Raw genomic sequence first — 25,970 nt, forward strand, 5'->3', positions numbered from 1 at the left:
AGGGGGGGCACTAAATTGGCATATAAATATATACAGCAGCTATATTAGGGAAAAACACTTATATAAGGTTATCCCTGTATATATATAGCGCTCTGGTGTGTGCTGGCAAACTCTCCCTCTGTCTCCCCAAAGGGCTAGTGGGGTCCTGTCCTCTATCAGAGCATTCCCTGTGTGTGTGCTGTGTGTCGGTACGTTGTGTCGACATGTATGAGGAGGAAAATGGTGTGGAGGCGGAGCAATTGCCTGTGTTAGTGATGTCACCCCCTAGGGAGTCGACACCTGACTGGATGGTCTTATGGAAAGAATTACGTGATAGTGTCAGCACTTTACAAAAGAATGTTGACGACATGAGACAGCCGGCAAATCAGTTAATACCTGTACAGGCGTCTCAAACACCGTCAGGGGCTCTAAAGCGCCCGTTACCTCATAGTAACATAGTAACATAGTATCTGAGGTTGAAAAAAGACAATTGTCCATCGAGTTCAACCTATTTGTGGTGTCCTATGCATGATGATTTGACTAAAATTTCTGACTGATGCTGCTGTCAGCCATTGCATTTAATCCCTATTTATAGTAACTATAATGCATGACTATGCACCATACCCCTGGATATCCTTTTCCAATAGGAATTTATCTAACCCATTCTTAAAGGTGTTGACAGATTCCGCCATTACAACTCCCTCGGGCAGGGAATTCCAAACACGTATTGTCCTTACCGTGAAAAAGCCTTTACGCCGTATTGTGCGGAATCTCCTCTCCTCTAACCTGAGCGAGTGTCCACGAGTCCTCTGTGTTGATCTAACCAAAAACAGGTCCCGCGCAAGTTCTGTGTATTGTCCCTTTATATATTTGTAGATGTTGATCATATCCCCTCTTAGTCTCCGCTTTTCCAATGTAAACATGCCTAGTCTTTCAAGCCTTTCCTTGTATTCCATCGTCTCCATGCCCTTAATTAGTTTGGTCGCCCTCCTCTGTACCTTTTCAAGCTCCAGGATATCCTTTTTGTAGTACGGTGCCCAGAACTGTACACAGTATTCAAGGTGTGGCCTCACTAGTGATTTATATAACGGGAGTATAATACTCTCGTCCCTAGCATCAATACCCCGTTTTCTCTAACGTCCTAGTGGATGCTGGGAACTCCGTAAGGACCATGGGGAATAGCGGGCTCCGAAGGAGGCTGGGCACTCTAGAAAGATCTTAGACTACCTGGTGTGCACTGGCTCCTCCCACTATGACCCTCCTCCAAGCCTCAGTTAGATTTCGTGCCCGGCCGAGGTTGGATGCACACTAGGGGCTCTCCTGAGCTCTTAGAAAGTAATAGTCTTAGATTTTTTTTATTTTCAGTGAGACCTGCTGGCAACAGGCTCACTGCAGCGAGGGACTAAGGGGAGAAGAAGCGAACTCGCCTGCTTGCAGCCGGATTGGGCTTCTTAGGCTACTGGACACCATTAGCTCCAGAGGGATCGACCGCAGGCCCAGCCTTGATGTTCGGTCCCGGAGCCGCGCCGCCGTCCCCCTTACAGAGCCAGAAGCAAGAAGATGGTCCGGAAAATCGGCGGCATGAAGACTCTGTCTTCACCAAGGTAGCGCACAGCACTGCAGCTGTGCGCCATTGCTCCTCTCACACACTTCACACTTCGGTCACTGAGGGTGCAGGGCGCTGGGGGGGGCGCCCTGAGGCAGCAATAAAAACACCTTGGCTGGCTAAAATACCTCAATATATGGCCCCAGGGGCTATATATGAGGTAAATACCCCTGCCAGAATTCCATAAAAAACGGGAGAATAGGCCGCGAAAAAGGGGCGGAGCCTATCTCCTCAGCACACTGGCGCCATTTTCCCTCACAGCTCCGCTGGAAGGAAGCTCCCTAGCTCTCCCCTGCAGTCTACAAAGGGTTAATAAAGAGAGGGGGGGGCACTAAATTTAGGCGCAGTATACATTATATATAAAAACAGCAGCTATAGGGGACATAACTCAGTTAGTCCCTGCATTATATAGCGCTCTGGTGTGTGCTGGCATACTCTCACTCTGTCCCCCCAAAGGGCTTTTGTGGGTCCTGTCCTCATTTAGAGCATTCCCTGTGTGTCTGCGGTGTGTCGGTACGGCTGTGTCGACATGTTGAATGAGGAGGCTTATATGGTGACGGAACAGAGGCCGATATATGTGATGTCGCCCCCTGTGGGGCCGACACCAGAGTGGATAGATAGGTAAAAGGTATTAACCGACAGTGTCAACTCCTTACATAAAAGGGTGGATGACGTAACAGCTGTGGGACAGCCGGCTTCGCAGCCCGCGCCTGCCCAGGCGTCTCAAAGGCCATCAGGGGCTCAAAAACGCCCGCTCTCTCAGATGGCAGACACAGATGTCGACACGGAGTCTGACTCCAGTGTCGACAAGGTGGAGACATATACACAATCCACTAGGAACATCCGTGACTTGATCCCGGCAATAAAAAATGTGTTATACATTTCTGACTTTAACCCAAGCACCTCTATAAATGGGTTTTAGGTTTGGGGAGAAAAAACAGGCAGTGTTTTGTTCCCCCATCAGATGAATAAATGAAGTGTGTGAAAACTGGTAATTTATAAAAAGTTACTGATGGCGTACCCTTTCCCGCCAGGAGGATAAGTTACGCTGGGAGATATCCCCTAGGGTGGATAAGGCGCTCACACGTTTGTCAAAAAAGGTGGCACTGCCGTCTTAGGATACGGCCACTTTAATAGGTACCTGTTGATAAAAAACAGGAGGCTATCCTGAAGTCTGTATTTACACACTCAGGTACTAGACTGAGACCTGCAGATAGTGCTGCTGCAGCGTGGTCGGTGACCCTGTCAAACAGGGATACTAGTTGGCAAACATAAAAACATATTAAAGACGTCGTCTTATATATGGGGGATGCACAGAGGGATATTTTGCCGGCTGGCATCCAAAATAAATGTAATGTCCATTCTGTCAGGAGGGTATTAGAGACCTGTCACTGGACAGGTGATGCTGACTTAAAAAGCGCATAGAGAGCCTTATAAGGGTGAGGAATTATTTGGGGATGGTCTCTGGGACCTCGTATCCACAGCAACTGCTGGGAAGAAATAATTTTACCTCAGGTTTCCTCACAGACAAAGGTACAGTCCTTTCGGCTTCAGAAAAGCAATCGGGTCAAATGGCGCTTCCTTTCTGTACAGAGACAAGGGTAGAGGGAAAAAGCTGCACCAGTCAGCCTGTTCCCAGAATCAAGATTCTTCCCCCGCCTCCTGTGAGTTCACACCATGACGCGGGTGCTCCACAGGTGTAGCCAGGTACGGTGGGGGGCCGTCTCAAAAATTTCAGCAATTAGTGGGCTCGCTCACAGGTGGATCCCTGTTTCTTTCAAGTAGTATTTCAGGGGTACAAGCTGGACTTCGAGATGTCTCCCCCCAGCCGTTTCCTAAAATATGCCTTGCTGACAACTCCCTCAGGCAGGGAGGCTGTGCTAGAGGCAATTAATAAGCGGTATTCCCAGCAGGTAATACTCAAGGTGCCCCTACTTCAACAAGGACGGGGTTACTATTCCACACGGGTTGGGGTACCGAAACCGCATGGTTCGGTGTGACCCATTTTATATTTAAAATCCTTGAACACATACATAAAAAAATTCAAGTTCAAGATGGAATCGCTCAGGGCGTTTATTGCAAGCCTGGGCGAGGGAGATTACATGGTATCCCGGGACATCAAGGATTCTTACCTGCATGTCCCCATTTACCATCCTCACCAGGAGTACCTCAGATTTGTGGTACAGGATTACCATTACCAAGTCCAGACACTGCCGTTTGGACTGTACATGGCACCGAGGGTGTTTTATCAAGGTAATGGCCGAAATGATGATACTCCTTCGAAAAAAGGGAGTTGTAATTATCCCGTACTTGGACAATCTCGTTATAAGGGCGAGGTCCAAGGAGCAGTTGGTAGTCGGGGTAGCACTATTTTGGAAAGTGCTACAACAGCATGGTTGGATTCTAAACAGTCCAAAAGTCACAGCTGGTTCCTATGACACGTCTACTGTTCCTGGGGATGGTTCTGGACATAAACCAGAAATAGTGTTTCTCCCGGAGGAGAAAGCCAAGGAGTTGTCATCTCTAGTCAGAGACCTCCTGAAGCCAAAATAGGTAGCGGTGCATCATTGCACGCGAGTCCTGGGAAAAATGGTAGCTTCCTACGAAGCAATCCCATTAGGCAGGTTCCATACAAGAACTTTTTAGAGGGACCTGTTGGACAAGTGGTCCGGATCGCATCTTCCGATGCATAGGCTGATAACCCTGTCTCCAAGGACCAGGGTATCTCTACTGTGGTGGCTGCAGAGTGCCCATCTTCAAGAGGGCCACAGGTTCGGCATACAGGACTAGGTCTTAGTGACCATGGATTCCAGCCTTTGAGGCTGGGGGGCAGTCACACAGGGAAGAAACTTCCAGGGACTTTGGTCAAGTCAGGTTATTTCCCTACACATAAATATTATGGACCTGAGGGCCATTTACAATGCCCTGAGGCCGGCAAGGCCTCTGCTTCAAAACCAGCCGGTACTGATCTAATCAGACAACATCACGGCAGTCGCCCATGTAAACCAACAGGGCGGCACAAGAAACAGGATGGCGATGGCAGAAGCCACAAGGATTCTCCGATAGGCGGAAAATCATGTGTTAGCACTGTCGGCAGTGTTCATTCCCGGAGTGGACAACTGGGAAGCAGATCTTCTCAACAGACACGACCTCCACCCGGGAGAATGGGGACTTCCTCCAGAAGTCTTCCAATAGGATTGTACACCATTGGGAAAGGCCACAGGTGGACATGATGGCGTCCCGCCTCAACAAAAAGCTATAAAAGATATTGCACCAGGTCAAGGGACCCTCAGGCGATAGCTATGGACGCTCTGGTAACACCGTGGGTGTACCAGTCGGTTTATGTGTTCTCCCCTCTGCCTCTCATACCAAAGGTACTGAGAATAATAAGAAGGCGAGGAGTAAGAACGATACTCGTGGATGGCCAAGAAGAGCTTGGTACCCAGAACTTCAAGAATTTATATCAGAGGACCCATGGCCTCTGCCACTCAGACAGGACCTGCGGCAGCAGGGGCCCTGTCTGTTCCAAGACTTACCGCGGCTGCGTTTGACGGCATGGCGGTTGAACGCCGGATCCTGAAGGAAAAGGGCATTCCGGAGGAAGTCATTCCTACGCTTACTAAAGCCAGGAAAGAGGTTACAGCAACTCATTATCACCGCATATGGCGAAAATATGTTGCATGATGTGAGGCCGAAAGGGCCCCAACAGAGGAATTTCAACTAGGTCGATTTCTGCATTTCCTGCAAGCAGGAGTGAATATGGGCCTAAAACTGGGCTCCATTAAGGTACAGATCTCGGCTCTGTCGATTTTCTTTCAAAAAGAACTAGCTTCAGTACCTGAAGTTCAGACATTTGTGAAAGGAGTGCTGCATATTCAGCCCCCATTTGTGCCTCCTGTGGCACCTTGGGATCTCAACGTGATGTTGAGTTTCTTAAAATCACATTGGTTTGAGCCACTAAAAACCGTGGATCTAAAATATCTCACGTGGAAAGTGGTCATGTTATTGGCCTTGGCTTCAGCCAGGCGAGTGTCAGAGTTGGCGGCTTTATCATGTAAAAGCGCTTATCTGATTTTCCATATGGATAGGGCAGAATTGAGGACTCGTCCCCAGTTTCTCCCTAAGGTGGTGTCAGCGTTTCACCTGAACCAGCCTATTGTGGTGCCTGCGGCTACTAAGGATTTGGAGGACTCCAAGTTGCTAGACGTTGTCAGGGCCCTGAAAATATATGTTTCCAGGACGACTGGAGTCAGAAAATCTGACTCGCTGTTTATCCTGTATGCACCCAACAAGCTGGGTGCTCCTGCTTCTAAGCAGACTATTGCTCGTTGGATTTGTAGTACAATTCAGCTTGCACATACTGTGGCAGGCCTGCCACAGCCAAAATCTGTCAATGCCCATTCCACAAGGAAGGTGGGCTCATCTTGGGCGGCTGCCCGAGGGGTCTCGGCTTTACAACTTTGCCGAGCAGCTACTTGGTCAGGGGCAAACACGTTTGCAAAATTCTACAAATTTGATACCCTGGCTGAGGAGGACCTGGAGTTCTCTCATTCGGTGCTGCAGAGTCATCCGCACTCTCCCGCCCGTTTGGGAGCTTTGGTATAATCCCCATGGTCCTTACGGAGTTCCCAGCATCCACTAGGACGTTAGAGAAAATAAGAATTTACTCACCGGTAATTCTATTTCTCGTAGTCCGTAGTGGATGCTGGGCGCCCATCCCAAGTGCGGTTTATCTGCAATACTTGTACATAGTTATTGTTAACTAAATCGGGTTATTGTTGAGCCATCTGTTGAGAGGCTCTATTGTTTCATACTGTTAACTGTGTTTCATATCACGAGTTGTACGGTGTGATTGGTGTGGCTGGTATGAGTCTTACCCGGGATTCAAAATCCTTCCTTATTGTGTGCGCTCGTCCGGGCACGGTACCTAACTGAGGCTTGGAGGAGGGTCATAGTGGGAGGAGCCAGTGCACACCAGGTAGTCTAAGATCTTTCTAGAGTGCCCAGCCTCCTTCGGAGCCCGCTATTCCCCATGGTCCTTACGGAGTTCCCAGCATCCACTACGGACTACGAGAAATAGAATTACCGGTGAGTAAATTCTTATTTTATGCATGCTAATATCTTATTAGCCTTCTTTGCTGCAGTCCTACTTTGGGTACTACTGCTTAGCTTGCTATCTATGAGGACACCTAAGTCCTTTTCCAGTACAGAATCCCCTAATTTTACCCCATTTAGTAGGTAGGTGTAATTTTTGTTCTTGTTACCACAGTGCATTACCTTACACTTGTCTGTGTTGAAGCGCATTCTCCATTTGGCTGCCCATGCTTCTAATTTAACTAAGTCGTTCTGAAGAGACTCAGCATCCTCCTCTGTATTTATAGCCTTACACAATTTGGTATCATCTGCAAAAATTGACACCATGCTCTCTAGACCTTCTGTTAGGTCGTTAATGAAAATATTGAACAATAGCGGTCCTAATACTGAGCCTTGCGGCACACCACTTAGCACTTCAGTCCAAGTTGAAAAAGATCCATTAACCACAACGCGCTGCTTCCTATTATCTAACCAGTTTTTGACCCAAGTGCATATTGTGCTTCCTAGCCCTGATTCTTGTAGCTTGTATATAAGTCTCATGTGTGGTACAGTATCGAACGCTTTGGCAAAGTCTAAAAAGATTACATCCACGTCTTTACCCTGATCTAGGTTTGCGCTTACTGTTTCATAAAAGCCAAGTAAGTTGGTTTGACAGGATCTGTCCTTCATAAACCCATGTTGATTCCTTTTAATGACCTTATTGGTTTCAAGGAACTTCTGAATACTATCTCTTAGAATACCTTCCAATACTTTCCCCACTATAGATGTAAGACTAACTGGTCTATAATTACCTGGTTCAGCTTTACTTCCCTTTTTGAATATAGGCACTACTTCCGCTATACGCCAGTCTTTGGGAACCATACCTGATATAACTGAATCCTCAAAGATCAAAGATAGTGGTTTTGCCAGTTCAGAGTGAAGCTCCATTAGAACCCTTGGATGAATACCATCGGGCCCTGGTGATTTATTAATCTTTAAATGTTTTAATCGGTCACAGACTACTTCCTCGCTTAAATAAGTACCTATCAGTGTGATATTGTCATTATTGAGATTGTGTGTCAGTCCCTGAATTGGGTCCTCTCTAGTGAATACTGTTGAAAAAAACTCATTTAGTGTGTCCGCTATGTCATTATCATTTTTGCTTAAGACTCCCAACTTGTCTTTCAAAGGGCCTATACTCTCCTTTTTTAATCTCTTGCTATTAATGTATTTAAAGAATTTTTTGGGATTCGCTTTGCTTTCCTTTGCTACTAGTTTTTCAGTTTCTACTTTAGCCGCTCTTATTTCCTTTTTGCAATTTTTGTTACATTCCTTATATTGCTGAAATGACTGCATCCCCGTCAGATTTGTATTTTTTAAATGCTCGCCTTTTCTTGCCCATAAGTTCCTCAGGTCGATACAAACACAGACACGGACACTGACTCCAGTGTCGACGGTGAGGAAACAAACGTATTTTCCAGTAGGGCCACACGTTACATGATCACGGCAATGAAGGAGGTTTTGAACATTTCTGATACTACAAGTACCACAAAAAAGGGTATTATGTGGGGTGTGAAAAAACTACCCGTAGTTTTTCCCGAATCAGATGAATTAAATGAGGTGTGTGATGAAGCGTGGGTTTCCCCCGATAAAAAACTGCTAATTTCTAAAAAGTTATTGGCATTATACCCTTTCCCGCCAGAGGTTAGGGCGCGTTGGGAAACACCCCCTAGGGTAGATAAGGCGCTCACACGCTTATCAAAACAAGTGGCGTTACCGTCTCCTGATACGGCCGCCCTCAAGGAACCAGCTGATAGGAAGCTGGAAAATATCCTTAAAAGTATATACACACATACTGGTATTATACTGCGACCAGCAATCGCCTCAGCCTGGATGTGCAGTGCTGGGGTGGCTTGGTCGGATTCCCTGACTGAAAATATTGATACCCTGGACAGGGACAATATATTATTGACTATAGAGCATTTAAAGGATGCATTTCTATATATGCGAGATGCACAGAGGGATATTTGCACTCTGGCATCAAGAGTAAGTGCGATGTCCATTTCTCCCAGAAGAGGATTATGGACACGACAGTGGTCAGGGGATGCGGATTCCAAACGGCATATGGAAGTATTGCCGTATAAAGGGGAGGAGTTATTTGGGGTCGGTCTATCGGACCTGGTGGCCACGGCAACGGCTGGGAAATCCACCTTTTTACCCCAAGTCACCTCGCAGCAGAAAAAGATACCGTCTTTTCAGGCTCAGTCCTTTCGTCCCCATAAGGGCAAGCGGGCAAAAGACCACTCATATCTGCCCCGGGGCAGAGGAAGGGGAAAAAGACTGCAGCAGACAGCCTCTTCCCACGAACAGAAGCCCTCCACCGCTTCTGCCAAGTCCTCAGCATGACGCTGGGGCCTTACAAGCGGACTCAGGCACGGTGGGGGCCCGTCTCAAGAATTTCAGCGCGCAGTGGGCTCACTCGCAAGTGGACCCCTGGATCCTGCAGGTAGTATCTCAGGGGTACAAATTGGAATTCGAGACGTCTCCCCCTCGCCGGTTCCTGAAGTCTGCTTTACCAACGTCTCCCCCCGACAGGGAGGCGGTATTGGAAGCCATTCACAAGCTGTATTCCCAGCAGGTGATAATCCTACAACAGGGAAAGGGGTATTATTCCACGCTGTTTGTGGTACCGAAGCCGGACGGCTCGGTGAGACCCATTTTAAATCTGAAATCCTTGAACACTTACATAAAAAGGTTCAAGTTCAAGATGGAGTCACTCAGAGCAGTGATAGCGAACCTGGAAGAAGGGGACTATATGGTGTCGCTGAACATCAAAGATGCTTACGTCCATGTCCCAATTTGCCCTTCTCACCAAGGGTACCTCAGGTATGTGGTACAGAACTGTCACTATCAGTTTCAGACGCTGCCGTTTGGATTGTCCACGGCACCCCGGGTCTTTACCAAGGTAATGGCCGAAATGATGATTCTTCTTCGAAGAAAAGGCGTCTTAATTATCCCTTACTTGGACGATCTCCTGATAAGGGCAAGGTCCAGAGAACAGTTAGAGGTCGGAGTAGCACTATCTCAAGTAGTACTACGACAGCACGGACTAAATATTCCAAAATCGCAGCTGATTCCGACGACACGTCTGCTGTTCCTAGGGATGATTCTGGACACAGTACAGAAAAAGGTGTTTCTCCCGGAAGAGAAAGCCAGGGAGTTATCCGACCTAGCCAGGAACCTCCTAAGACCAGGCCAAGTGTCAGTACATCAATGCACAAGGGTCCTGGGAAAGATGGTGGCTTCTTACGAAGCGATTCCATTCGGCAGATTCCACGCAAGAACTTTTCAGTGGGATCTGCTGGACAAATGGTCCGGATCGCATCTTCAAATGCATCAGCGGATAACCCTGTCTCCAAGGACAAGGGTGTCTCTCCTGTGGTGGTTACAGAGTGCTCATCTCCTAGAGGGCCGCAGATTCGGCATTCAGGATTGGGTCCTGGTGACCACGGATGCCAGCCTGAGAGGCTGGGGAGCAGTCACACAGGGAAGAAATTTCCAGGGCTTGTGGTCAAGCATGGAAACGTCACTTCACATAAATATCCTGGAACTAAGGGCCATTTACAATGCCCTAAGTCAGGCAAGACCTCTGCTTCAGGGTCAGCCGGTGTTGATCCAGTCGGACAACATCACGGCAGTCGCCCACGTAAACAGACAGGGCGGCACAAGAAGCAAGAGGGCAATGATGGAAGTGGCAAGGATTCTTCGCTGGGCGGAAAATCATGTGATAGCACTGTCAGCAGTGTTCATTCCGGGAGTGGACAACTGGGAAGCAGACTTCCTCAGCAGACACGATCTTCACCCGGGGGAGTGGGGACTTCACCCAGAAGTCTTCCACATGATTGTGAACCGTTGGGAAAAACCAAAGGTGGACATGATGGCGTCCCGCCTCAACAAAAAACTGGACAGATATTGCGCCAGGTCAAGGGACCCTCAGGCAATAGCTGTGGACGCTCTGGTAACACCGTGGGTGTACCAGTCAGTGTATGTGTTCCCTCCTCTTCCTCTCATACCAAAAGTACTGAGAATCATAAGAAGGAGAGGAGTAAAGACTATACTAGTGGCTCCGGATTGGCCAAGAAGGACTTGGTAACCGGAAATTCAAGAGATGCTCACGGAAGACCCGTGGCCTCTACCTCTAAGAAAGGACCTGCTCCAGCAGGGACCATGTCTGTTCCAAGACTTACCGCGGCTGCGTTTGACGGCATGGCGGTTGAACGCCGGATCCTGAAGGAAAAAGGCATTCCGGATGAAGTCATCCCTACCCTGATCAAAGCCAGGAAGGATGTAACCGTACAACATTATCGCCGTATTTGGCGTAAATATGTTGCGTGGTGCGAGGCCAGGAAGGCCCCTACAGAGGAATTTCAACTGGGTCGATTCCTACATTTCCAGCAAACAGGACTGTCTATGGGCCTCAAATTAGGGTCCATTAAGGTTCAAATTTCGGCCCTGTCAATATTCTTCCAAAAAGAACTAGCTTCTGTTCCTGAAGTTCAGACGTTTGTCAAGGGAGTACTGCATGTACAGCCTCCTTTTGTGCCTCCAGTGGCACCTTGGGATCTCAATGTAGTTTTGGGATTCCTAAAATCACATTGGTTTGAACCACTCACCACTGTGGACTTAAAATATCTCACATGGAAAGTGGTAATGCTGTTAGCCCTGGCTTCAGCCAGGCGTGTCTCAGAATTGGCGGCTTTATCCTATAAAAGCCCTTACCTAATTTTTCATACGGACAGGGCAGAATTGAGGACTCGTCCTCAATTTCTCCCTAAGGTGGTTTCAGCATTTCACTTAAACCAGCCTATTGTGGTGCCTGCGGCTACTAGGGACTTGGAGGATTCCAAGTTGCTGGACGTAGTCAGGGCCCTGAAAATATATGTTTCCAGGACGGCTGGAGTCAGAAAATCTGATTCGCTGTTTTTCCTGTATGCACCCAACAAGCTGGGTGCTCCTGCTTCTAAGCAGACGATTGCTCGTTGGATTTGTAGTACAATTCAGCTTGCACATTCTGTGGCAGGCCTGCCACAGCCAAAATCTGTAAAAGCCCATTCCACACGGAAAGTGGGCCCGAGGGGTCTCGGCTTTACAACTTTGCTACTTGGTCAGGGGCAAACACGTTTGCTAAATTCTACAAATTTGATACCCTGGCTGAGGAGGACCTGGAGTTCTCTCATTCGGTGCTGCAGAGTCATCCGCACTCTCCCGCCCGTTTGGGAGCTTTGGTATAATCCCCATGGTCCTTTCGGAGTCCCCAGCATCCACTAGGACGTTAGAGAAAATAAGAATTTACTTACCGATAATTCTATTTCTCATAGTCCGTAGTGGATGCTGGGCGCCCATCCCAAGTGCGGATTGTCTGCATTACTTGTACATAGTTATTGTTACAAAAATCGGGTTATTGTTGTTGTGAGCCATCTATTCAGAGGCTCCATTGTTATCATACTGTTAACTGGGTTTAGATCACAGGTTGTACGGTGTGATTGGTGTGGCTGGTATGAGTCTTACCCGGGATTCAAAATCCTTCCTTATTGTGTACGCTCGTCCGGGCACAGTATCCTAACTGCGGCTTGGAGGAGGGTCATAGGGGGAGGAGCCAGTGCACACCAGGTAGTCCTAAAGCTTTTTACTTTTGTGCCCAGTCTCCTGCGGAGCCGCTATTCCCCATGGTCCTTTCGGAGTCCCCAGCATCCACTACGGACTATGAGAAATAGAATTATCGGTAAGTAAATTCTTATTATTTCTTTGGTAGTATATGGGCGCTGGGGTGTGAGCTGGCATACTCCCTCTGTGTTCTCTCTGCAGGCTTCCCTGTGGGTCTGTCCCCTTTTGGCCGGTGTGAGTGTGGGTGTGTCGGTACTACGTGTCGACATGTCTGAGGCTGAGTGTTCCTCCCCGGAGGAGGTGACTGGGGGCGCGGAGAAAGATTTGGGAATGACTCTGTCGGCACAATCGACTGCTGATTGGGTAAATATGCTGAGTACATTGAATGCGAACGTGGCATTGTTGTCTAAGAGGCTAGATAAATCGGATTCTCAGACACAGACATGGAGAAAATCCATGGAGGATGCTTTGTCTCAGGTGCAGACCCCCTCAGGGTCACAAAAACGTTAATTTACCCAGATGGCAGATACAGATACCGACACAGACTCTGATTCCAATGTCGACTTCAATGAGGGCAGTTTACATCCGAAAGTGGTAAAGAGTGTTCAGTACGTGATTGTGGATATTAAAGATGTTTTACATATTTCTGAGGAACCCCCTGTTCCAGATACGAGGGTTTGTTTGTTTAAAGGGAAAAAAACTGAGGTGAAGTTTCCCCCCTCTCATGAACTGAACGCTCTTTGTGAGAAGGCTTGGGAGTCGCCTGACAAAAGGTGGCAGATTCCCAAGAGAATTTTTATAGCATGTCCTTTCCCCTCTGACGACAGGGAGAAATGGGAGTTGTCTCCCAATGTGGACAAGGCTCTGTCCCGACTGTCCAAAAAGGTGGCGCTTCCGTCTCGTGACACGGCTGCCCTCAAGGATCCGGCAGATCGCAAGCAGGAGACGACATTGAAGGCCATTTTCGTTACTACTGGTGCACTACTCAGGCCTGCTGTGGCGTCGGCGTGGGTGAGTAGTGCTATTGCTAAGTGGGCTGATAATTTAGCTTCTGATATGGATACCCTTGATAAGGATAACATTCTTTTGACTCTTGGTTATATCAAGGACGCTGCAGATTACCTACAGGATGCGGCGAGGGATATTGGCCTCTTGATATCAAGGGCCAATGCCATGGCGGTCTCGGCCAGGAGGGCGCTGTGGATTCATCAATGGAATGCTGATGCCAACTCCAAGAAAGCTATGGAAGCTCTCCCTTTTAAAGGTAGTGTCTTGTTTGGTGATGGCCTTGCTGACCTGGTGTCTACCGCTACTGCGGTTAAGTCATCTTTACTTCCTTATGTTCCCACACAACAGAAAAAGGCGCCCCATTATCAGATGCAGTCCTTTCGGCCTAATAAATACAAAAAAGGAAAGGGCTCGTCCTTCCTTGCTTCAAAGGGTAGAGGAAGGGGAAAAAGGTCGCCTGCTGTGTCTGGCGCCCAGGACCAAAAGTCCTCCCCCGCCTCTACCAAGTCCACCGCATGACGCTGGGGCTCCCCTGCGGGAGTCGGTGCCAGTGGGGGGGCTGTCTCCGAAACTTCAGTCAGGTCTGGTTTCAATAGGCACTGGATCCTTGGGTCTTAGACATAGTGTCCCAAGGGTACAAGCTGGAGTTTCAGGAGATCCCCCCCCCCCCCGCCGCTTTTTCAAATCGGCCTGGCCAGTTTCTCTTCCAGAAAGATAAGTGGTAAATGCTGCGATACAAAAGCTGTGTCAACAGAGGGTCATTGTCCCGGTTCCCCCGTCCCTATTCGAGCCTCTTTGTCGTGCCGAAGCCGGACGGCTCGGTCAGACCGATTCTGAACCTAAAATCCCTCAATCCATGCTTGAACACTTTCAAGTTCAAGATAGAATCTCTTCGAGCTGTGATCTCCAGCCTAGAAGGGGGGGATTTTATGGCGTCAGTCGACATAAAGGATGCCTACTTACACGTCCCGATATATCCTCCTCATCAGGCCTTCCTAAGATTTGCGGTACAGGATTGTGATTACCAATTTCAGACGTTACTGTTTGGGCTTTCCACGGCCCCGAGGGTCTTCACCAAGGTGATGGCGGAAATGATGGTACTCCAACGCAAGCAGGGGGTTACAATTATCCCGTACTTGGACGATCTCCTGATAAAGGCGAGATCAAAAGAGCAGTTGCTACGAAATGTGGAACTCTCCCTGACTGTTCTGCAACATCATGGTTGGATTCTAAATTTGCCAAAGTCTCACTTGATTCCGACAACTCGGCTGCCCTTCTTGGGCATGATTCTAGACACGGAACTACGGAGGGTGTTTCTTCCAGTGGAAAAAGCTCTGGAAATCCAGACCATGGTCAAGGAAATTCTGAGACCGGTAAGAGTATCGATTCATCAATGCACTCGAGTGCTAGGGAAGATGGTTGCGGCTTACGAAGCCATTCCGTTTGGCAGGTTTCATGCCCGGGTGTTTCAGTGGGATCTGCTGAACAAATGGTCCGGGTCTCACCTGCACATGCACCGGAAAATAAGTCTTATCTTCCAGGACCAGAATTTCTCTACTGTGGTGGCTGCAAGGTTCTCACCTTCTAGAGGGACGCCGATTCGGAATCCAGGATTGGGTCCTACTAACCACAGATGCAAGTCTCTGAGGCTGGGGTGCAGTCACACAAGGAAGAAGTTTCCAGGGGAAATGGTCAAGCCAGGAATCTTGTCTCCACATAAATGTTCTGGAGTTAAGAGCCATTTACAACGGCCTCCTGCAAGCGAAGAACCTTCTTCAAGGTCTCCCCGTCCTGATCCAGTCGGACAACATAACAGCGGTGGCGTACGTAAACCGCAAGGGCGGAGCAAAGAGCAGGGCGGCAATGGCGGAGGCCACAAGAGTTCTCCGCTGGGCGGAACAGCACGTGAGCGCTCTGTCGGCAGTCTTCCTTCCGGGAGTGGACAACTGGGAAGCAGACTTCCTCAGCAGACACGATCTCCATCCAGGAGAGTGGGCCCTTCATCGAGAGGTATTTGCAGAAGTGACAAGGCGTTGGGGAATTCCTCTGATAGACATGATGGCGTCTCGCCTCAACAAAAAGCTTCCGAGGTATTGTTCCAGGTCGAGGGACCCACAAGCCAGTGCAGTGGACGCCCTGGTAACTCCGTGGGTGTTTCAGTCGGTATATGTGTTCCCTCCACTTCCTCTCATTCCAAGAGTGTTGTGGATTATAAAGCGAACAAGGGTTCAGGCAATTCTCGTCATTCCAGATTGGCCACGGAGGGCCTGGTATCCGGATCTTCAGGAATTACTCGTAGAAGATCCTTGGCCGCTTCTTCTAAGAGAGGACCTGTTACTGCCCTGGCCATGCGTGTTTCCGGACTTACCGCAGCCGGCGGCTGCGTTTGACGGCGTGGAGGTTGAACGCCAAATCCTAACTCGAAAAGTTATTCCCGGGGAAGTCATCCCCACTCTCCTTAAGGCTAGAAAGGAGGTCACGGCAAAACATTATCACCGTATTTGGAGGAAATATGTGTCGTGGTGTGAAACCAAAGCAGCCCCTGCGGAGGAGTTTCACTTGGCTCGTTTCCTCCAATTTTTTGCAGGCAGGCGTGGATGCAGGCCTGAAATTGGTTTCCATCAAAGTGCAGATTTCGGCTTTATCTATTTTCTTTCAAAAAGAATTGGCCGCCCTTCCTGAGGTTCAGACTTTCGTGAAGGGAGTGCTGCATATCCATCCCCCGTTTGTGCCGCCCGTGGCCCTGTGGGCTCTTGAAGTGGTGTTAACATTTCTTATGTCTCACTGGGTTTGAACCTTTGCGAAAGGTTGAGTTAAAGTTTCTCACTTTCTCCTTGGCGTCTGCCAGACGGGTGTCAGAATTGGCGGCTTTGTCTCACAAGATTTTTCATGTGGATAGAGCGGAATTGAGGACTCGTCAACAATTTCTGCCGAAGGTGGTTTCTTCGTTTCACATAAATCAACCTATTGTGGTACCTGTGGCTACGGAAGCTGTTGTGGTTCCAAAGTCTCTTGATGTCGTAAGAGCTTTAAAGATTTATGTCGCCAGAATGGCTCTTGTTAGGAAAACGGAAACACTGTTTGTCCTGTATGCTTCCAACAAGATTGGTAATCCTGCTTCCAAGCAGACTATTGCACGCTGGATTTGTAATACGATTCAGCATGCTCACTCTTCGGCTGGGTTGCCATTGCCGAAGTCAGTAAAGGCCCATTCTACCAGGAAGGTGGGCTCGTCTTGGGCGGCTGCCCGAGGGGTCTCGACACTTCAACTTTGCCGAACAGCTACGTGGTCGGGTTCAAACACTTTTGCCAAGTTCTATAAGTTTGATACCCTGGCTGAGGAGGACCTCATGTTTGCTCAATCGGTGTTGCAGAGTCGTCCGCACTCTCCCGCCCGGTCTGGAGCTTTGGTATAGACCCTATGGTCCTTTTGGAGTCCCCAGCATCCTCTAGGACGTAAGAGAAAATAGGATTTTAATACCTACCGGTAAATCCTTTTCTCCTAGTCCGTAGAGGATGCTGGGCGCCCATCCCAGTGCGTACTGCTACTTGCAGTTGTATTGTTGGTTGTTGGTTTCGGTTACGCGAAGGTTGTGTATCGGTTATGTTCAGCTTGTTGCTGTTTTTAGTTCATACTGTTATCTGGTATTCCTGCTAATCCAGTTGTACGGTGTGTTTGTGGTGTGAGCTGGTATATATCTCACCCTTAGTTTAACACAAATCCTTTTCCTCGAAATGTCCGTCTCCCCTGGGCACAGTTCCTATAACTGAGGTCTGGAGGAGGGGCATAGAGGGAGGAGCCAGTTCACACCCAGTAAAAGTCTTTTAGTGTGCCCATGTTTCCTGCGGAGCCCGTCTATACCCCATGGTCCTTTTGGAGTCCCCAGCATCCTCTACAGACTAGGAGAAAAGGATTTACCGGTAGGTATTAAAATCCTATTTTAGACCAGTATTGTGTACGGTTGTACATCACCTTACAGTACTCCTATTGAATCACTTAACCTAGCAGCAGACATGAGACTTTAGCCATAGAGCAGCACAAATTGTAGGAATATGTTTGTTCTCACATGAAGCTCTGTAGGAAATTGATCCCTTATTCTGTCACTGCCTTTCAGGAACACGGTGAGGTTCTAGATTGTGTCCAGGAGCTCTCACAGTCCGTGTCTCGGCTCTTCAGCCTGGCTTCTGGTGCAGTGGAGCGATGTATGAAGTTAACGGATGGGCTGGGGGTGTGCGGTCTGCTACAGGCTCTACAAGCTCTGTTTAAAAAGTAAGTAAGGTTAATCCAGGCTATTAAGGAATGTTACAGATGTGTCCTCATACACCTAGCCTCGAATACACCATGAGGCGCGTGATGTGTGGCGCGAGTGAGCTGCGTCTTTTTACAAGAATGTGTGTTTTAATTGCAATGCTGTGTGACCAAACCGCTTCACAAGTCCGCACTGATTGATGTGATATGTGATGCTTGTATATCTGTGTGCGACTGAGTCTGACTCTGTATACGAAGCACAATGGAACTTGGCCTGGGAAATGTAGCTGCATTGTAGCACTTTGTATACAGCTTCAGACTCTGCCGCACACAGATATACAAATGTTGCATATCAAATTATTCAGTGCAGTCTCGAGAACATTGCGATTAAGATGCACATTATTACAAGAAAGACACTTGGTCCAAGCCAAGTAGCACAGGACCTGGCGCACCGAAAAGGGATATTTGGCGAGACTGCAGCAATAGTGTATAAGAACACATCTGCAGTTGTGACTTTACCAGTGGCAGATTACAGGGGTTAATTACGATTTCCCGATGGACGGGATGCCAACAGTCAGAATCCCGACAGAAGAATCCCGACAGGCCCCTCTAAAGTACCCTAACCCTCCCCTGCCCCCTACCCTAACTCTCCCTTGTGGGTGCCTAACCCTCCCGGGTGGGGCCTGACCCTAACCTTCTCTTCCCTGCTGCCTAAACCTAACCCTCCGCGTTTGATGCCTAACCCTAACCTCCCCTTCTGTGTGCCTAACTCTAAGTCTTCCTTGCCGGTCCCTAACCTTCCCAGCCCTGCACTCTAACCCTAACCCCCCTTCTCCTGCCTAAACCTAAAATTAAGTTAAGCAGCTATTCCAGTGACACCATGCTGTGGCGTGACTTGATAGCACCGAGCGTCTTTACCTGCGACTTTTTACATTAAAAAGCATCTTATTCACAAAACGATAGGGCTAAGAAGCAGCATATGCTGATTAAAATGATATGTGGCATGCCTTTATTCTGTGTGTGACTGCGTCTGTATCTGCATACGAAATGCACTATGCACTATACAATATGTTACAGTGTCAGTGGCTGTTTCCTACAAAACACTGTAATGTAGCATTTCGCATGCAGATACAGCCGTGGTTATAGGCATAATGCATATCATTTTTATCAGCAGAGTCTGCTTGTGCGTCTTATTCCCATTGTGGTGCCTATAAGACATATTTACGTAAAAAAAACAAAAACAAAAAAAAACTCCTAACTGTAATAGAGTTGCACAGGGCCTGTCAGCAAGCTCACACCAGGCATCTTCCGCTGTGTGGCGTATTGAGGCAAGATGTATGAGGACATCTGTATTTCAGTGACTGGCAGGAGTAGTTCTGGCTATTTATTGCAAAAACTTCTCTCATACAGTAATTATAGAGACCTATATGTCTTCTAAGTAAGGATGCAGGAAAAAGTATGCAGAGCTGTGTGCCTCATGCACCACGGTTGGTTTAATCTGCTCCTAAGGTCTGTGTCGGGTGCTGTAGGCCACACTGCGGCTGTATGCATGGTTATGAGATCGGAGGACCAGTAGTACATAGGAGCCAGGCAGCAGAGTGATGCATGATTGGCAGGTCACTGGGTCAGACCAGAAGTCACTGATTATGCTGCAACATGAGATGTGTGATTGTCAGATGTCGATATTTTGAATATTTAGATTTTTGCGTCTGTTTACATGTGGGCGTTGGAAGTGCATTTAACCATAATGGGTCTGATTCTTAGGGGTCTGTTTATTAAGCCTTGGAGAAAGATAAAGTACCAGCCAATCCGCTCCCAACTGCCATGTTACAGGCGGTGTTTGAAGAATGACAGGAGCTGGTTGGTTGGTACTTTATCTCTCTCCAAGGCTTAGTCCGTAGACCCCTTAGTCTGGGTACACACTAGAACTATATCTGGACAATTTGCCATATTGGAATGACAAGTCATCTAGTGTGTACTCACTATTGCACACTCCTGGGGGTCACATACAACATCATCTGGTTGGCCGTGCTGCACATCCAATCAGAAGATATTGTGTGCGACACAATGCAGTGTAAAGAAGGCGTCCATCATTCATTACATCGTGTAGTGTGTACCAGCAAACTCTGTTGGTACGGGACAAAGGGAAATCACCCAGGCCATCGGTAAGATTGCCGGTCGTTCTAGAGTGTACCCAGCCTTAGTTACATGCAGCGGCACCTAGTGAATATTAGCATATTGCGCATGCGCATCTTTCTGTATCTCCATGTGACTCCATGTTGGGCGATTCTCGTCCGTTTCTCTTCATATGTGAGATGGGCATTTTAGAAGGGAACCATATAATTGGAGCATCCTGTTATGAGTTGTGCGTATGCCAAGAGCATGAATATGTCAGACTCATCTTATATTTAGCTTGGGAAAGGTGTAAGTGGCAAAACTGATGACGGTAGCACTTGCGGACAGGAGAAGTGTGGCAGCATGGAAAGTGTAGCCATTAAGACGCATGTAAATTTGCATTAGGATATCGCATTCCGAATACGGCCTCATACGGCGCTGCGTGTGAATCAGGGCCTTTGTTCCAATTGCTGTCAGACCACCACACTATCCACACACCTAATAGACTAAAGTTAGGAAATATCGCTTCTGTCCAAACTCATTCGCCTTTCACTGTGCCAGTCAGTGCGTTAAACACAGAGCAGAGTCCTCTTTTCATTGCATTTACCATTAGCACAGTACAGAATGTGAGTGAACAGGGGAGTCTTCCATAGGGACCAGTATTCCTTCTGGCTGCTCCTTCGCCTCCAGAAACCGAGTACAGTGATCTGTGTATTCTATAAGAACATATGTGACGTTTGTCCAGACATTTAATTGTCATTGTTGTTGTATCAGCACCATGTCCCAGCCATTGTAGGAATTGGCCCATTTACAGTATGGGCCTGGAGCCAGGAACATTCATCTACAGCTGATTTATCGGGGGAATGTTTGTGGGTATCATTAGCATTTACTGGCATGGTGGTTGTTGTCAAACAAAGGCAAAGCCCATCATTGCTTGCTTAACGCTCGCTGGTTGGCAGCCTCAGTGCCGCTTGCCATACAGGTGTGAAAGATCTGTCACGCTGTGCTCTGCTCCAACACCTCCTGCTTGTTGTACTTTTATTTCACAGATATGTGTCAGATTTCACAAACACGCTACAGTCAATAAGGAAGAAGTACAAGTTGGACAGTGTCCCTACTGATTCCCTATTCCTGGAAGATTGGACGGCGTTCCAGAACTCAGTCAGGTAAATGTCCCATAGGCCCTGGGCACTTGTAATATCTCCATCTATGCTGCAATTGCATGGGACTTGGCAAGTGATTTCCCCCCTAAAGCATACCTCCCAACATGACCCTCTCCAGGAGGGACAAAATGCTCTGCTTCTGGATTTTCTCTTAATTCATGATTGCCGACACCTGTGATGAACAGGCTAATAGATAAGAAAGGTATTTCAGCCCAGGTGATGGCAATTATAACTTAAGAGGGAAGTCCAGAAGCAGAGCATTCTGTCCCTCCTGGAGAGGGTCATAGTGGGAGGTATGCCCTAAATTGACCCCTCCTACTGGTCTAGATGCTGACACTTTATATATTAGGAAGGAATTAAATCATTTCTGTAATCAGGGCACTCTTGGAAATACCACTCCACTTAACTATAGTATGATGTATGACAGGCCTTATACATGTATCATACTTGCCTACCTGACCCTCTCCATGAGGGAGAAAATGCTCTGTTCCTGGACTTTCCTGGTAATGTATGATTGCCATCACCTGTGGTGAGCTAGTTAATTGATAAGAAAGGTGTTTCACCACAGGCGATGGCAATCATACATTACCAGCAAAGTCCAGGAACAGAGCATTTTTTACCTCATGGAGAGGGTCAGGTAGGCAAGTATAACATGTATACACCAGTCAGGATCAGCTGAAGTATCTCCTAGACCTCTCCTTTAATGGAACATGGGCATCGTGTCCCAGCACTTCCACATATTAATCTTCTCTATTATAACAAGCTGTAAATGGCTATTCTAAAAAAAATAAAAATGTGCCGTCTATGGTAACCTGCTCTCTTTTAGACACATTATTACTTTTTTGGGCGGAGGTTTAAATAGATTCTGTGTGGAGGCTGAGGTAGTTGCTGGAGTTTTTAAGTATATCCATGCTTGAGCACAGGTGACGCAATTAGTACCTCAGAGCAGGGGAATCGGAACAATATATCCATACACCTGACTAATATGATGTGGTTTCCAGTATTAGTCTGCTGCTGTGGGCTTAAGTATATGAGGATGATTGGTGTAAATGTCGCTGGTTCCCAGTATTACTACAGGTACACCACCGATTTTCCGGCATCCTCGGTTCCAGTGCCTTGCCGGATTATCGATTTTGCCGGATTAACGGTGGAAACTAATTTTGCACCTTCAGAACATTTCTAAAGCAATAAATAGTAAAATATATGCTACAGTATAATATTAATTAATGAATAAACACAATAGTGTATGCAAAACTGTTTATAGGCAAAACAGGTTTCAGGCTCAGGCTGTGTGTTCCGCCCATGTGCGGTACTTGCTGTGACCTTGGACGCCATAACAGCCCCACTGATGCTTGCTGTGTCACCTGCAGTGTCCGTGGAAGCTGTACCCACTGACACTTGCGCGTATTGCGTGTTACGCCCATGCGCTGAAAATGTTCCGGATTAAAGGATGTCCCTAACCCCCTTTAATCCGGACAAATCAAAATTGTTTGGATTAAAAGAGGTTCCGGATCATCGGTTGCCGGAAAATCGGTGGTGTACCTGTATCTAGTAGATATTCGTATTAATACAGAAATTCACCCTGCTATTGATTCCTAATGATCCCGCACAGGTTATTTTACTCACAAACAAGTGAACATGCAGGTTTTCTCATTCTCATTGGAACCATGTATATAAAATAGGGTTACATGAGCTATGTAGCCATGCGATTTGTTAAAAAGGGAATTGGAGCATTCAGTGTAATAGCCATTACTCAGTGGCTGTGTAACTAGTCATGACTAACAGCCTAATTTAGACCTGATCACTCCTCTGCAAATTTGCAGAGGTTTGCGATCGGATAGTCGCCGCCCAGCAGAGTGAAAATTCTCCCCGTGCAAGTCTGCGTACGCTGTGTGAAAAGCTTTGTAAACGCCGGCCAGCTGTAAATCCGTTTGCAAATCACTCACCATCAAATAATTTTTCCGTTCTGTGCAGTCTGTGCGTAGCCCAGGACCTACTCCTACAGTGCGAAAAGAAACAGGCTGATCGGGGCCGGAGCTGACGTCACACACCCTCCCTGAAAATGCTTTGGAACGCCTGCGTTTTTCCTGACACTCCCAGAAAATGGCCGTTTACCTCCCTCAAACGTCTGCTTTCTGTCAAATCAATCTGCGTTTGCCTAACGGTCAAAAAATACGCTGATTTCTTTCACAGTGTGGCTTCACGCTTGCGCATTACAATCCGTACACATGCGCAGTCAATCGATAATTGTCCGCCTTGCTAATTAGCGCAACAACGATCAGGACTGAATTAGACCCTAAGTTTTGTCAGCAGTATTCAGAGATCTTTTCCCCGCATCACTATACTCATATTCCTGTCTATTGTCTCTAGGATCATTGCCACTTGCGGGGAGCTGTTACGGCAGTGCGGAGACTTTGAACAACAGCTGGCAAGCTGGTAAGCAGTGTGTTCATTACTAGGGTTGATGTCTAATCTAAGCAAAGTGTTGGAAAACTGTGTATTTAACAGAATAAACCACTGTCTCGTGCACAAGTGCAGAAGTCCCTGCAGGAAAAGCACCTACACCGGTAGTGACAGAGATGGTGTTTGAACTTTGCATAAGACCATCTGACACTTCCAAGGGTAGACATGAAAGCACCAGGGAGGCAGAAGTGGTGATTATTATACCTGATGTGCAGTCTCACAATCTCCATTTGGCCTCTTTGATTTACTTCTCACTGAGACATCCACTGTGTTGGTATAATAATTAGCTGTCCTGTTCCAGTTCCAAAATAATTTCATGATTTTACGGGGTTATTGAGTACAGGAAAAAGTGTTAAAAATATATATTTTATATTTTAAAATCTATTTTTATTTTTTCATAAGAGATTATTAATGTAGCATTTTGGGGTTTTTCCCAATAATACCTGCTACATTTCCCCTCTCTTATCCCCCTGCTATCCATCTTCACCCCCCTCCTCCCTGTAATACTTCTCCTCCAAGCATTCTACCTGCTATCCATCTCCTCCCCTATCATCCTCCCTGCTATAATACTATAACCCCCTGTCCTCCCTGCTATCCTTCTTCACCCCCCCCCCCCCCCGCTATCCATCTCCTCCCCCATCATCCTCCCTGCTATAATACTATAACCCCCTGTCCTCCCTGCTATCCTTCTTCACCCCCCCCCCCCCCCCGCTATCCATCTCCTCCCCCATCATCCTCCCTGCTATAATACTATAACCCCCTGTCCTCCCTGCTATCCTTCTTCACCCCCCCCCCCCCCGCTATCCATCTCCTCCCCCATCATCCTCCCTGCTATAATACTATAACCCCCTGTCCTCCCTGCTATCCTTCTTCACCCCCCCCCCCGCTATCCATCTCCTCCCCCATCATCCTCCCTGCTATAATACTATAACCCCCTGTCCTCCCTGCTATCCTTCTTCACCCCCCCCGCTATCCATCTCTTCCCCCAGCATCCTCCCTGCTATAATACTGTGCCCCCGTCCTCCCTGCTATCCTTCTGCACCCCCCTCCTCCCTGTAATACTTCTCCTCCAAGCATTCTACCTGCTATCCCTCTCCTCCCCCATCATCCTCCCTGCTATAATACTATAACCCCCTGTCCTCCCTGCTATCCTTCTTCACACCCCCCGCTATCCATCTCTTCCCCCAGCATCCTCCCTGCTATAATACTACAACCCCCTGTCCTCCCTGCTATCCATCTCCTACCCCAGCATCCTCAGTGTGATTCATACCCTACCCTATGCACCTGCACCCCCCCCACCTACTATTTAACGTCCCCCCTCTACTGTCCAGCTTCTGCTTCCTTTACACCCTACTGTCCAGCGCCTGCCTCCTTCCACCCTGCTGTCCAGCTTCTGCTTCCTTTACACCGTACTGTCCAGCGCCTGCCTCCTTCCACCCTGCTGTCCAGCTTCTGCTTCCTTTACACCCTACTGTCCAGCGCCTGCCTCCTTCCACCCTGCTGTCCAGCTTCTGCTTCCTTTACACCCTACTGTCCAGCGCCTGCCTCCTTCCACCCTGCTGTCCAGCTTCTCCCTCCTTTCCTCCCTACTTACCAACTCCCCTCTCCTTAGAATCACTACTCCTGGATAACACAAATACATCTTTGGAGAGCTGTGGATAAATGTGATAGTTTTGTACAAGTCTGGCCAATTCCAGCACCTCCAGAACTCGGAGGCTATTACATGAAGCCACTGGTGTGAACTGCTGATCATTTTATACTGATCATCAGTACCGCTATGAACTATGTGGTTTGGTAATGTGATTACTCTGTTCATGGTTTTATTTCTGTATTATTATTTATTTTTTATTTCATATATATTTCAGTTTTTACATTGGTTCTGTGAGTTTGTTCTGAATGCCAGTGTATTATATTTTACTGAATTGTGTTCAAATTCATTCCTTATTGTCAGTTAAGTCAGTGCCTAAAGATCCAGTGTAATCAAGTTTAAAATAAAAGGGAATTTAAAAAAAAATATTGATCTAAGACAAAAAAAATCTTTTATTTAATAAATCGTTTTTTCTATGTATCAAATCTGCTTTACCGATAGCATAGGAGGACAGCCAGGGAGCGGTACAGGTGCTGCCTCTGTCACTGACAAATGTGGTTTTCTTGGGGAAGCGATCTCATGATAGCTTCTGCCATAGCCACCGCCAGGAATACCCAGCCGTAGCCACCGCCAGAAATACCCAGCCGTAGCCACCGCCAGAAATACCCAGCCGTAGCCACCGCCAGAAATACCCAGCCGTAGCCACCGCCAGAAATACCCAGCCGTAGCCACCGCCAGAAATATCCAGCCGTAGCCAAAGCCAGAAATATCCAGCCGTAGCCACCGCCAGAAATACCCAGCCGTAGCCACCGCCAGAAATACCCAGCCGTAGCCACCGCCAGAAATACCCAGCCGTAGCCACCGCCAGAAATACCCAGCCGTAGCCACCGCCAGAAATACCCAGCCGTAGCCAAAGCCAGAAATATCCAGCCGTAGCCACCGCCAGAAATACCCAGCCGTAGCCACCGCCAGAAATACCCAGCCGTAGCCACCGCCAGAAATACCCAGCCGTAGCCACCGCCAGAAATACCCAGCCGTAGCCACCGCCAGAAATACCCACCC

General features: G+C 47.8%; 1 protein-coding gene across 3 annotated transcripts in view; it reads left to right on the forward strand.

Moving 5' to 3' along the window:
* Positions 1-25,970, forward strand: part of COG7 (component of oligomeric golgi complex 7) — a 151,381-nt gene that overhangs the window by 115,966 nt on the left and 9,445 nt on the right. For all 3 annotated transcript variants that reach the window (XM_063934649.1, XM_063934650.1, XM_063934648.1), the window contains exons 10-12: positions 17,446-17,600; positions 20,744-20,860; positions 23,228-23,293. In XM_063934649.1, coding sequence (XP_063790719.1) covers positions 17,446-17,600; positions 20,744-20,860; positions 23,228-23,293 — 338 coding nt within the window. The remainder of the gene's footprint in view (positions 1-17,445; positions 17,601-20,743; positions 20,861-23,227; positions 23,294-25,970) is intronic.

This window comes from Pseudophryne corroboree, chromosome 7 (assembly GCF_028390025.1).
Source record: "Pseudophryne corroboree isolate aPseCor3 chromosome 7, aPseCor3.hap2, whole genome shotgun sequence".
Lineage (NCBI taxonomy): Eukaryota > Metazoa > Chordata > Amphibia > Anura > Myobatrachidae > Pseudophryne > Pseudophryne corroboree.